This window comes from Phodopus roborovskii, unplaced genomic scaffold (genome assembly GCF_943737965.1).
Source record: "Phodopus roborovskii unplaced genomic scaffold, PHOROB, whole genome shotgun sequence".
NCBI lineage: Eukaryota > Metazoa > Chordata > Mammalia > Rodentia > Cricetidae > Phodopus > Phodopus roborovskii.
In genome coordinates this window covers 76965473-76978123 of record NW_026126418.1, presented here as the reverse complement: position 1 = coordinate 76978123, position 12651 = coordinate 76965473, and the positions used below count along the sequence as shown (strand labels likewise).

Below are 12651 nucleotides of genomic sequence, written 5' to 3'. Positions count from 1 at the left end.
CTGTGCACCTGGCATGCATGTGGCATGCAGACATAAAGTGCCAGCAGCACACTGTACACACTGAAGCCCAAGTCCAGCAGCAGGGCTGCCCAGTGAGGCTGTAGCTTATTTTGGAGACAAGGAAGGAGCCAAGGCAGCACAGTTAGGTCTGGAGGGAGAAAATCCACTCCAGAGCCCATCACTTCCTTCAAAGTAAGTGTCTATAGAGAAAACAACTTCACATTGACCAGGAAATTATTTCTCTGTTGGCTAGCTTAGATAGTGTCAGAAAGTGCTCTGTGGGCTGCTGGGGGAGAAAGGGCAACACCGACTTGTTGGGAAATGTGCCCTCATGCATAACAGTGGCATGTCTGATTAGGATCTGAGACCTGCTTGCTGCACAGGAGGGAAGATCATAGGCCCTGGGCAGTGGGCTGGGTGGCTAGGTGGATGTGAACAACAACCTACAGCTGTTGTTTTACTAAATGGTCATGCATTCTAAATACTTATATTTTTACTCACATATGTGGAATGCTGTCACTTTGGTCAGAAAGGCTTCTTTAAGCAGTAGGCATGCACTGGGTATGTATAACTGAGTGCCAGCTGGCATCCAAGACTCCAGAGACTGTGACCACATTAGCCCCACAGGCCAGCAGCTCAGGTCCTAGGTTGCAGATGGGGGCACTGTTAATGGCTGATTGGGATGTAGGGAGAAGGGCACCCGGGAGACAAGTATAAATGAGTCTCTCTGAAGGACAAGTCAGTTGCTATGCTTCCAGTCTGAAGCATTCCCTTCCTCCAGTCGTCCCCCCACTCTGTGCCTCCTGCCACTGGAGTTCCCAGGTGTCAGGCGTTTCCTCCCAACCCTAAGCCCTTGTGCATGCTGTTCTCTCTGCTCTTGTGTTGGTTCCAGAGATGCTCTGTGAAGCAGCCCTGACCTGCTGGCCTCCAGGGTTGAATGTCACTTGCATATAGTGGCAACTCTGTACTGTTAGGGTCCCTTCCTCAGCAGTCTTTCCTGCTTCATGGGAGAAGATTCTGGGCACTACTACCACCCCCATACTTAGCCCAGATCCAGACTCACTTGGCAGTAAATACTTGCCAAGTAAACCATATGTGTCCATCTTCCAAGTGCCACACCAAGACCAGCTTCTTGCCAGGCAGTGCTGGCACATGCCTTTAATCCCAGCTCTTGGAAGGTAGAGACAGGCAGATCTCTGTGAGTTCAAGACCAGCAAGATCCAGGACGGACTCCAAAGCTACACAGAGAAATCTTGTCTCAGAAGAACCAAAAAAAAAAAAAAAAAAAAAAAAAAAAACAACCGATTTCTTGAACTTTCTGGTTACCTGGTCATGACATATTTATTTTATGCTTCTGTGTCTTTATATATCTCTCTGCCTTGCCTTTTTGCTCATATAATCAGTATATACCCATTGTTTGGCTGGCCTCCAACTTGCTATGCATGAGGATCATCTTGCCCTCCTGGTTCTCCTGCCTCCACCCCATAGGTGCTGGAATTAGAGGCACGTGCCACCATACCTGATTTATGTGTGCTGTGGCTTCACACATATGAGACAAGCACTCCACCAACTAAGCCCCACCCAGCCATTCATTCTTTAAGACCCATTACCTCTGTGAGTCCTTTTCTCTGTATCAAGTTTCTCTCTCCTCCATCTCCCACTTGTTTACAAATCCTGCCCATTATATTGCAATTGTGAGCTCCCGTGTCTGGTATGCACATTAGGCTGTGACTCCTCATTGGAACAGGACTGGAATACAATTCAAATCTCAAAAACTTCAAATGAAGCACCTGTATCCTACCATACATATAGAAAGATGTAACAAACACACCGTGCTCTGGATTGGCCCAGAATAGACTTCATTCAGCTCTGCTTCTGCAAAATGCTCCCACTGCCCCACTTCCAAGTGAATTTGAGACATGAAAGAAATACTGTCTCCCAGGTTGAGGTTCATAGCTCTCATTCATTTCTTGATTTACCTTGTTTACATATCCTTACTTTTTTTTGTTGCCCCAGAATTGAAATGAAGGCCTCATGCATACTAGACAAATGCTCTCTACCTCTGAGATACACCCAGCCCTGTTTCATACCTATTTAATGAGCACCCCCTGTGTGCTAGCCCTGAGTTCAGTGCCAAGGCATGCCTGGTGCACTTAGTTGGGCTTTAGGAAGAATTTTTGCCTTGTGGCTTTAAAATTTACTGTTTTACAGGTCTCAGTTCTCAAGGGGGATGGTCTTATCAGGTGATGCAATGGTGAATCAATCTTTTTGTACACTGTGAAGATGTATCACTCTGGTTGGTTTAATAAAGAACTAAACAGCCAGTAGCTAGGCAGGCCAAGCACAGAGGATGCTGGGAAGAAGAAAGGCGGAATCTCGAGTAGACATGGAGAAGGCATGACATGTGGGAGATGAGGTAACAAGCCTTTAGCCACATGGAAACATGTAAATTAGTAGAAATGGGTTAATTTAAGTTATAAGAGCTAGTTAGAAACAAACCTAAGCTATTGGCTGAGTTTTCATAATAAGAAGTCTGGGATCTGGCTGGTAGGACAGAGAAAGACTTGCTACAGTGCTTAGCATGGAGGAGAGCACTATACAGGCTAGAGTGACTGTCACTGGTTGCAGGTTTAACTGGGTTGCTGTTACACAGTCTGACAAAGGAACCCAGGAGGGGGTCTCCCTACATTCCTTAACACTTCCACTGCTGGTAGAAACTTAACAGAAATAGAGCCAACCAACTGAATAGCCAGAGTGTTTCTGTTTGGATTTTTGGGCAGGTCTTGTCAGGATTCAGACAGTTTAAGCCACCTTGCCAGATTTCAAACAAATGGACAAACACAACAAAACTAGGCCAGAGGAAATATAAAGCTGGAGGCTAATAGGATGTGGTGTGAAAGCGGAAGGAAGAGTTCATAAACACCATCTTCAGCTTCACGACCAGTCAAAGATTTCTCGCCCTTGCTTCTAAGTGTAGGTTTATCTGCTCTCCCTATGTGCTCCTCCATGAATGCATCCCCTCCCTATAATTGTTTCACAGAGGGATTACAGACAGTGGCTGACTGGCTGTAGATTCTTCAGACAGGACTGATTAGAAATTAATATTAGTTGAACTCACAGTCCAGGGGTTTTCGATTTCTGTGTCCCCATGTGGGGAGAAGGTGCTGGAATCTGTATTTCTAGAAAGGACAGTTCAACTTGTTGACAGCATGCGCTAGCCCCGTGTTCCATGCCAACAAGGACACACAGGACACACCTTTACTGGGAAGTTCTAACATCTGTAGAAGAGCTCACCTGCCCAGGGATATTGTGAAGAAGAACTGGGCCAGGCAGGAGTTACTACTGTTCAGCTCTGCTCTGTGTGTGTCGGGGGCACAGCTTAGGCACATTCATGTTCTGCTCTGTGTTGGGGGAGCACAGCAGTGGAGGCTCACTGGTGTTCTGCTCTGTGTGGGGGACACATCACACAGGGGAAGGCAGCAAAAGCACACCTGTGCTTTGCCAGCCAGTGCTCTGACTCCATTGTTTGCTGTTTGCTTAGCAGTGACATTTCACACCAGTGTCATTTTTCTTTACACTTCCAGAAACAGCATCATTGCACTTCTCCAAGACTCCACTGGGCAGTGCCCCCCTGGGAGCCCGGTTGCAGCCTGGCAATGCCCTCTTCACAGAGCCCTGGGCTACAGCTCCTTGGTACCCCCACTCACTTCCTGTGATCCCCACTGTTGTCCTTTGCCCTAGGCCAGGAGGTGGGGCTGCTTCATGTGTGACTTTCTCTGCTGCCCCAGTGTCCTCTTGGAGCTTTCTCAGTGCTAGCCTTCTAGCCAAGCTCCTGACAGCAGCTTCTTCCTGTTTTCTTTACCACTCTTGAATACAAGTGATGGTGAGATTACCATTAAGCACATGATAAAAGAAATGGGTATTTACAGTTGAAATAAATGTGGGAGTCACATTAGCATTTGATAGGCCCTTTGGGAAATGAAAGATAGCTTCCTGCAGCTCACTTGGTCCAGGTACAGCATCCATACAAGAAGGGGCATCACCAGAAACAGAAGCCTGAGCCTGTGGGTCTCAGCATTTAACATGCTCCTTTCAAAGAAGTTCTGGATTCCAGCCTTGGGATCAGTGGTTGGTTCCCTGGCTCTTATGCCAGCCCCATAGGCAACATTCTGACATCGCCACTGACTGAGTGAAGTCCCTGTGGGAAGTGGATGCTGTCCACTGCCGTTCTGTTCCACTCAGTATGTCCTCACCACAGAGGCTGTAAATCCCTTAAAATATATGCAGCTCTCACTGTGTGTGTGTGTGTACGTGTGTGTGTGTCTCCAGGAAAACAACTGTGATCCCATGAATTCTAGGAGACACCCATGCTTTTATTTGTACATTGTCTCCTGAGAATCAAGTTACTATGAAGTGTTATCAGCTTTGGGATAATTCACAAAAAATGAAGTTATGGATCTGCCAGCTAGCCTTCCTGGACTACACGTCACTCCTCTTTGGCCACACCTATGTTTTCCCTCTGATGGACAAGCTCCTTCCCCATGTCCAAGGTCAATTCCTATGTGCCAGTTGAGATGCCATGTTCTTCTCAAAACCCCTGATACCTTGGTTCTGGACTAGGGACCCTAAGCCACCCCTTTATGGTGCCACCAGCCTTTTACTACTTCTGGGGCCATGTCTTCCTTTTGATGGCCTGCTCCATGATGCAATCAACTCTCTGTTGTTCTCTCTACTGCCTAGCGGAGCATCAGCTCCAGCAGGAAGGGGCCAGGGTCTAGTTTGTCTCTGCTATAGCCAGCACCAAGCTTGGCATCTAGAATGCACACAGTAGGAGTCCACTCAGGCTAGACAAAGGGATGTACACAGACAGAGAGAAGTGCTTTAATCTTCCAGCAGCACACTTCAGAGCTGTCACAGTTAAACTAGGAGTGTCCTTGCTCTCACTCTGTGGTCATTCACAAACTTGCCAGCTTTGAGATCAAGGAGACATCCAGATAACCCATATTTGTATCTTTCGTAATAGATTCACACACATGTGTGTGTGGTTAACCCCACAGATGAAGAGAAAGTGTGTCCATGGTGTCAGCATACACCTACCTGCGTTTCTCAGAAAGCGGTTCCGGTAATCCTTGATGACCCTGGTGGTGGGGTTATAGAAGCCATCTCCGCAGTCATAGCAGCCTGGGGGGATTTTTCTAGGTGGGTCCATATTGGTGAGCTGAGAGATGCCTTGAGGAGGCACAAAGGACAGTTAGGATATTACCAAGGCCAGGTGCACCCCTGGTTGCTGTTCATGTGGCTGTGGGACCAAAGCTGCTTTTGCAGGGCCAGGAGCAAAGTCAGAGGAACAGGGTCCAGGGAGTTTTTGGGACAGGGGCTGTGGGCAGGGATTTTGGAGCTGAACCCCTGCCTTCAGGGAGTTTTGGGGACAGGGGCTGTGGGCAGGGATTTGGGAGCTGAACCCCTGCCTTCTCTGACCTCACCCTTATCCATTTCTTGGGCCACCATGATGAAGTTCTGAAGTCAGAGAAAACTTGAAGGTGAGTCAGAGACCACCAGGAGGATAGATCCAAGAGAGGGTGTAGCCAGAATGTGGGCAGAGGCCACAGGGATGAGCCCTTGGCCACACTAAGGACAAACATCTAGACTAGGGAGGACACCAGAAAGGGTAGAAAGACCCCTGCCCATGGACTTCCTCCTAAATGTCCACTCTGGTACAATTAATTGTTTCTTGTGTGCTAGACATTGGGCTCCTCCTATCTCAGGTAATCCTCAGAGCGGCCCTGTCTTACAGAGACAAGAACTCACATCAGAGGCTGAGTGACCCAAGCTAGCTAGCTAGTAAGCAGTTGGGCTCTGGGTCTGAGTCTGATCCCTTAGTCAGGGGCAAAGAAGGAAGAAAGGCATATAGACATTTTAGGTCTTGGAATGCCATGGCTGGAGTAGAGAGAGATGCAGGAATGTTCTTTTTAATTGTAAATCTTGAACTTCCTTTCTCTGAGCAGAAAGCTGAATGCCACCATGCCATGCTTGCAGGTTCGCATCCCGAAAAAGAAAATGCTCAAATGTTGTCTAATTATGTACTTGACCTTGACCCTAACCAAAACACATGCATATTGGCAATGATTACTAAATGCCTTTCCCATGTCAATGGTTCTGACACCATTCTGTGGCTGAAACCTCAGACCAGGTACCACCTTAGAGATGCTTGGAGAAGTCAAGGTCACTCTTAACCATCTCAATTTTCTTCTCTGTGAGACAGGATAGGGAAGAGTGACCAGATAAAGCATCTTGGACAATCCACAGAGCACGTCCTGTCAGTTTCTCCCCTACTTTCTCACCCTCTCATGCTCTAATGCTTACATATTTTTAGCATGACAACTGTCATGTACCATGCACCTGACATGCATGCAAAGCACTATTCCATGTGTGAATTTTCTTATTGCCAGTGGACTTGTAAGTCAGAAAACATCATTCCCCTGATTTAGATGGGGAAAACTGAGGCACAGAGAGATGGAGTCCCTTGGTCTCCTCCCCTTGACCAGTCTAGGGGCCTGAGAGGCCATCTTCCCCTTGAGAAGGTTCAGTGGGTACCAGACACTCATTTCAAGCGCCTTTGGTCTCCCTCTCACTGTGGGTGTGCTACCTGAGGGCTTCAGGCCGAAGCAGATCTCGGTGTGGAACCTCCGGTCATAACTGTCGCAGTAGTGCCAGTGTCTGTCCTCATATTGCAGCCCATCAGCAAAGGTATATTTGCCCTGGAAGAGAAGAAGCAGGAGGGCACCAGAGGAGACACAGGCTGTTACCAAGGGAACAGTTGACTTTTGACTGCCTCAGGAAAGAAGTGACAGCTGTCACAGTGGCCATGGTTGTGAGCATTAAGGGAGATGGAGATACAGAACCTAACCTGTGTATGACACAGAAAGCATGGGGACTCATTTAAAAGATTAAGATGATGACAGTGTCACTCTAATAGAAATGGCTGGGAATTTGAGATAGGTACATGCCAAGCTTAGCTGGGAGGTGTGCATGTGCTCATGTTTGTTTGTTTGCATGTGTGTGTTTCCCAAAGAGATTAGCATTTTAGTCAATGTGCTGAGTACAGAGATCACCCTCACCCATCAGAACACAGGGCAGAGGAAGGACCATTGTGCTCTCAGCTGTGCTGGGATACCTATTCCTCCTGGCCGTGGGCATCAGCATACCTGGCCTCTGCCTAGGACTCACCCCACTGCCTCTCTAGGTTCTCAGTTTGTCAGTTTGGACAAGAACTACAGGTCTGGCTTCTCTTGCTTGCAAAGGAGACACTGTGGTCCAGCTACCATTATCTTGTGAGCCAAACTCTCATAATGTCTTTCTATGTTTCTGTCAATGCCGTCCTGATCACCCTTCTCTGAGTACTCTAATGCTCATGGAAGAAACCCTTGCACATATTATTTTCTTTTTATTATTATTGTAGCTAGAAAGGACAGAGCCAGGAGCCACAGGCTGTGTCCAGACATGTGCATTCTGTTCTTGCTACTCAGAGCTACAGGGAGCCTCAGGATGTAAGAGCACATCAGCCTAGGCATCGGAAACATGGGTGGAAATTCCCACAATACTGTTTGTTCACTGTGTGACCTTGGGCAAGTCACATCCCCTTCCTGAGGCTTAGAGTCCCCAAGCTATAAAAGAAGAAGCATTTCTTAACCTTTTTTTAGGTCATGAGTCAGGCCCAGCAAATGCTCAGGGAAACTCAGAAGAGCACAGATCATTTCCCATAGTAAAATATAGTTCCATATCCATAGAGGCTTTTGTGTGTAAAAAATCAGGGGGTTCCACTGACACCCAATCATAAACCCCAAAGATCAAAATCTTTGGATTAGATGATTAGTAGAGGTGGTCATAGTAAAAGCTGATACTTACTGAGTGCCTACTCTGTGTTAGGAAATGGCTGAGAACACACACCTGTGTCTTTATTTAGTGTCCACACCATGTGGTAGGCTGAGTTATGCCATCCCACCCTACTCCCCCAAAGCTGACCACACCTGCTGTTACCTTGCATAATTTTTCAAACAGAACTTTTCTAGAATCACCCAATGTAAGGGTCCTTATAAGAAAGAGGTAGACAGGTCCAGGTGAGAAGACAAGATGGCAGGAGCAGTGGGAGAGGAAGTGACTTGGAGCTGTAAGCAGAGATTGAAGTGACACCTAGTCCTGAGTCAAGAAATGCAGGCAGCTTCTAGAAGGTAGGAAAAATGTGAGGAAACAGATTCTCCTCTGGAGTCTGCCTGCTGGCCCTGTTCAGACTGCTAACCCCTAGAATTATAAGATCATGGTGAATGGAGGCTGACTTAAAATGGTAAACTGAGGGGTAATCCACCACAACAGCAGTAGAGAGCCAAGATGACTGTTGCTAGTTTAAGACTGAGGAGCATGGGCCAGTGGTGGCACATTCCTCTAATTCCAACCCTTGGGAGGCAGAGGCAGAGGCAGGCAGATCTTTATGAGTTTGAGTCCAGCCTGGTCTATATAGTGAATGCCAGGATAGCTAAGGCTGTTACACAGAGAAACCCTGTCTCAGAAAACCACATACACACACGCAGAAGGAGGAGAATGAATTTTAGAGATGTAGAGTCTTTGGCCCAAGATCAGATAGTAAATGGCACATCAAGTTGGTGAAGATCCTAGAGTCCTTGGAGAATGAGAAGGAGGGAAAGGAAAGAATGGAAAGAGGTAAGCAACAGGCAAGGAAGCTAAGGTGCTACAGTAGGTGGTAGGGCTCTTCCTCCCTGAAGACCTCCTGCAAGCCCCAGCTGGTCACCTTCACCACCAATCCTTTCTCCCAGGTGGCATCGAATTGGCTCCCACTGGGGAAGAACAGGGTTCCTTCTCCATGGAACATGCCGTCCTTCATGTCCCCAACATATCTTGTATCAGTAGGAAGAATGTACTCCGCACTGCCCTCCATCCTGTAAGGACATGGGGAAGTCACTGAGCTCTGCATGGCAGCTTGGAAAACACTCTTTACATCTTCGGATGTCATCATCCCTCAATATTCTGCCAGAGCTTCTGTGGTGCTTTGTTTTCATCAAAACAAAAACAAAAACAAAAAGTTTAAGATGGGGCAGCCTTCAGTCTGTCATCGTCCCTGCCCTGCAGACTGTCCTGGAGTTTATGCTGTTCACTGAGATACTGCCTCCATAGGCTCAGAGAAGGCTGAGGGCTGTGTCAAAGCCATACAGCAGAAACTGCAGAGATCAGCAGCTCAGGCAGTTGCTTCTGAGTCTACTATGACCAGTCCAGCCTTACCCATTAAGCAAATCCTTGTTCAGTCAACTGTTAGCTGGAGCCAGCTACATAAACCACTCTGCACCTTACCTTCCTTTTCTCGCCTGTCAAACTGGATCACTTTGAGGAGAAATGATGCATGGCGGCTGCTATAAAATGTGAATGGTCTTTCTTCATTCTCTGTTCTAAAACTCAACTGTGCTGCACTACCAGAGAAATCATGAGGTCAGAGAGACTTTTTTTTTTTCAATAGGAACTCACTGTAGCCCATGCTGATCTGGAACTCACGTAGCTCAGACTGGCCTTGAAGCCATGTCAGTCTTCCTGCCTCAGACTCTCAAATGCTGAGATTATAGGTATAAGCCACTATACCAAGTGTCATGAGCATTTTACTGCCAGCCTGGCCCCATAGCTGGCACACAGAGATGTTGTATTAGATATAAAGCTGTTGGCCTGTTACTAGAGTTTCTTATTGGCTAGCTCTGTCTTAAATACTAATCCATAATTACACACACACACACACACACATTTCTACATGGTCTTATCTTACCAAGAACGCTAGACTCGCCTCCCCTCCTCCTCTCCTCCTGAGATCACATCGTGACTCTACTCCATTTCCTAGAATCCTCCACTTCTCCTCGTCCCTCCTATCATGCTTTTTATTGGCCAACAGTGTTTTATTCATTAACCAATAAGAGAAACACATTTACAGAATTACATTGCTCGTCAACCAGATTTTTCATTTTTATATTTAGATATGGTACAAACAAATCATGAATTTTAATGTTTTGTTAAAACAGCTGTAGTTATGAAGTATAATTGACATGCAAAACTATACACTTAAAATGAACTATTTGTGAGTCTTGACACACATCCAAGAAACAGTCATCCTAGTCAATACAATTAGTATATCCACCACCTCCAGGAACTGCATACTTTTTCTTTAATCTTTCTTGTTTGATCTTTCCATTCCTCATCCCTAAGCAAATACTAATCAATTATCTGTGACCATGAACTAATTTATGTTTTCTATAATTTTATATAAAAATATCATAATATGTGCTCCTTTCAGTATAATTCTTCTGAGATCCACTCATGTTACTGTCATGTGAACCAACATTTTAACTGCCATACCACATTTGTTTGTTTACTCCAATGTTGGTGGACATTTGGTTGATTCCAATTTTCAGTTATTACAAAATTTCAGTTATATAGCATTGTTGAAGCACTCACAAACATGCCTTTGCATGGGCATATATTTTCATTTATCAGGCTAATGCCTAGGAGTAAAAGGGCTGGCTTCAATAGGGAATCTATATAAATTAAGTAAGTATTAACTTATTCTATATATGAAGCTATTTTAGTCATTTAAAATCTAAAAAGAAATCGCCTCTTCTCAGACCAGAGAAGGAAACATAACCCACTGGTTATTTGTCACATGAAAACACCATCCATACGCATCCCTTTGACCTCTCTCTAGGGTGTGCATTATTTCCCCCTTTTAAAGATTAGGAAATTGAGGTCTGCGTGGCACAGGTATTATTTTATTAACTTAATAAGGATGAATTGTCGGGACCCGTGAAAAGGAGTTCATTCCATCTTGCTACAAGTTCAGAGAGCTCAACCTTGCCTTGTTATTCCATAAGACATTAGTTTGGCAGCACGACATCATTTACACTCCTCCACTCAGGTACGAACCTGGGGCTGCTGGCTGACTATAGCAGCTCCACAAACACAGACAGAAGGCTGTTTTCTTCACAGTGTAGTTTCTCTCATCACATGCTGGAATTTAAGTAGTCTGGAGGATGACTTAGCTGCCTGTTGCTAAAAATCAAGATTCAGGCAGAGTACATGGCAGAACTATGAAGAGGAGTATAGTAAGCAAAATGACTATCTTCTTGTGGGTTGTGGGCAATTGAGAGGCTTTCTTCAGGAATGGGTTTCAGTACTGTGACTACAGCCGTACCAAAAAGTCCCAAGCAATGTGCAATGAAGCAGGGGGATAGCTGGTGTAGGACAGACAGGTGAAAATGCACAGAAGGCCTTCCTTTGGTGTCTGTCTGTCTGTCTCACTATGTGCATAACCCATCATAAAGATGTGTATTGGTTTTCCAGTTTCTGTGCCTAAAATACCCAGTCCTTCATCTCCACCTGACAAAAATTTTGCTGTAGCAAAGCCTTGAGGGAAAAAATGATATGGTTTAGACACAGAACTGGGTAGAAATTCTTGACTCTGCCACTTCTTAGCTGTGTATTCATAATAGTGAGCATGCCATTTTGCTTTAGTTTATTTTCAAGATCAGCCTGAACTTTCTCACTGTCGTGGAAGTGTCGCACCCAGCACTTCTGCCACTTCCTGAAGAGTTACACAAAGGTCTTGAGTCCTCTAGGGCTCCCTTTCCTCCTTTACCATCTCCCTTGCAAAGTTGATTGAAGATTTGAGGCAGCATCCCATATGTATTATTATCTATCCCTCTGCCTGGTTAGACTATTGATTCCACTGCCTCAAACTCAAAACACCCTGCGGTTCCTCTAGCCTGTGCACAAGACCCTCACAAATGAGGCCCTCCATCTCTTCATCTTCACAGGCCCATGAAGTGCTTTACATCCCCAACAACTAGCACTTATCAGTCAGTATACATCCCCCAGCCTCAGGATATTCGGCTCTGAAAATATTCTACTTTCTTCATTCAGAGCTGCTAGCAAGGCAAAGCGGCCACCTCCACACGTCCTCTGCCTCTCTTGCCCACGGTGCTCACCTTGATTACTTGTCATAACTGTGTTAGGCTTACTTAACCCACTGTGTTTGTGTGAGCTTTTTGAGGGCAGGGATTACAAACAGCATTTTCTGAATAGAATTTACTGTTTTCCTTTGTGTGCATCATTTTTTATTTTAATTTTCATTTTTAATGTGAGAGAGTTTTGCTTACATGTATGTATACGCACCACGTGCGTGCCTGGTTCCTACAGAGGCCAGAAGAGGAACTGTAGTTACAGATGGTCGTGAGCCACCATGTGAGAGCTGGGACACACACATACCACAAAATAAATAGAATGAGTGAATCCCACCCATGTGCCTTATTAGGTATGTGTACATGAACAAGTAGAACAAGTGTTTGAAAGCGCTTGGCACAAAGCCCTTGGCAGAGGCCCAAAGGCAGCTAGCTGTGTTTTCCCGGTCCAGAAGTGCATACGCAGACGAATGGGACCTTACCTCCCGTTTACGTATGACCCGACATATTTGCTCCCCGTGTACTGCATGTCAGAGGCTAGTGTCTAGCAGTTAGACACCAACTTCAGCGGCCTCAGTGTCACTATGACAACCAGGAAGTGTGGGCGGAGCTCAAACGAAGCTTGACTTCCTGAAATGGCGTACACGCG

The 12651-nt window shown here is 45.9% G+C and overlaps 1 protein-coding gene across 1 annotated transcript in view; it reads right to left on the bottom strand.

The window, feature by feature from the left end:
- Positions 1–12651, bottom strand: part of Morn5 (MORN repeat containing 5) — a 28968-nt gene that overhangs the window by 15798 nt on the left and 519 nt on the right. Inside the window, exons 2-5 of the mRNA XM_051185324.1 lie at positions 12485–12632; positions 8804–8951; positions 6647–6758; positions 5098–5229 (exon numbers count right to left, since the gene is read on the bottom strand). Of these exons, the coding sequence (XP_051041281.1) occupies positions 5098–5229; positions 6647–6758; positions 8804–8951; positions 12485–12531 (439 nt within the window). The 5' untranslated portion in view covers positions 12532–12632. The remainder of the gene's footprint in view (positions 1–5097; positions 5230–6646; positions 6759–8803; positions 8952–12484; positions 12633–12651) is intronic.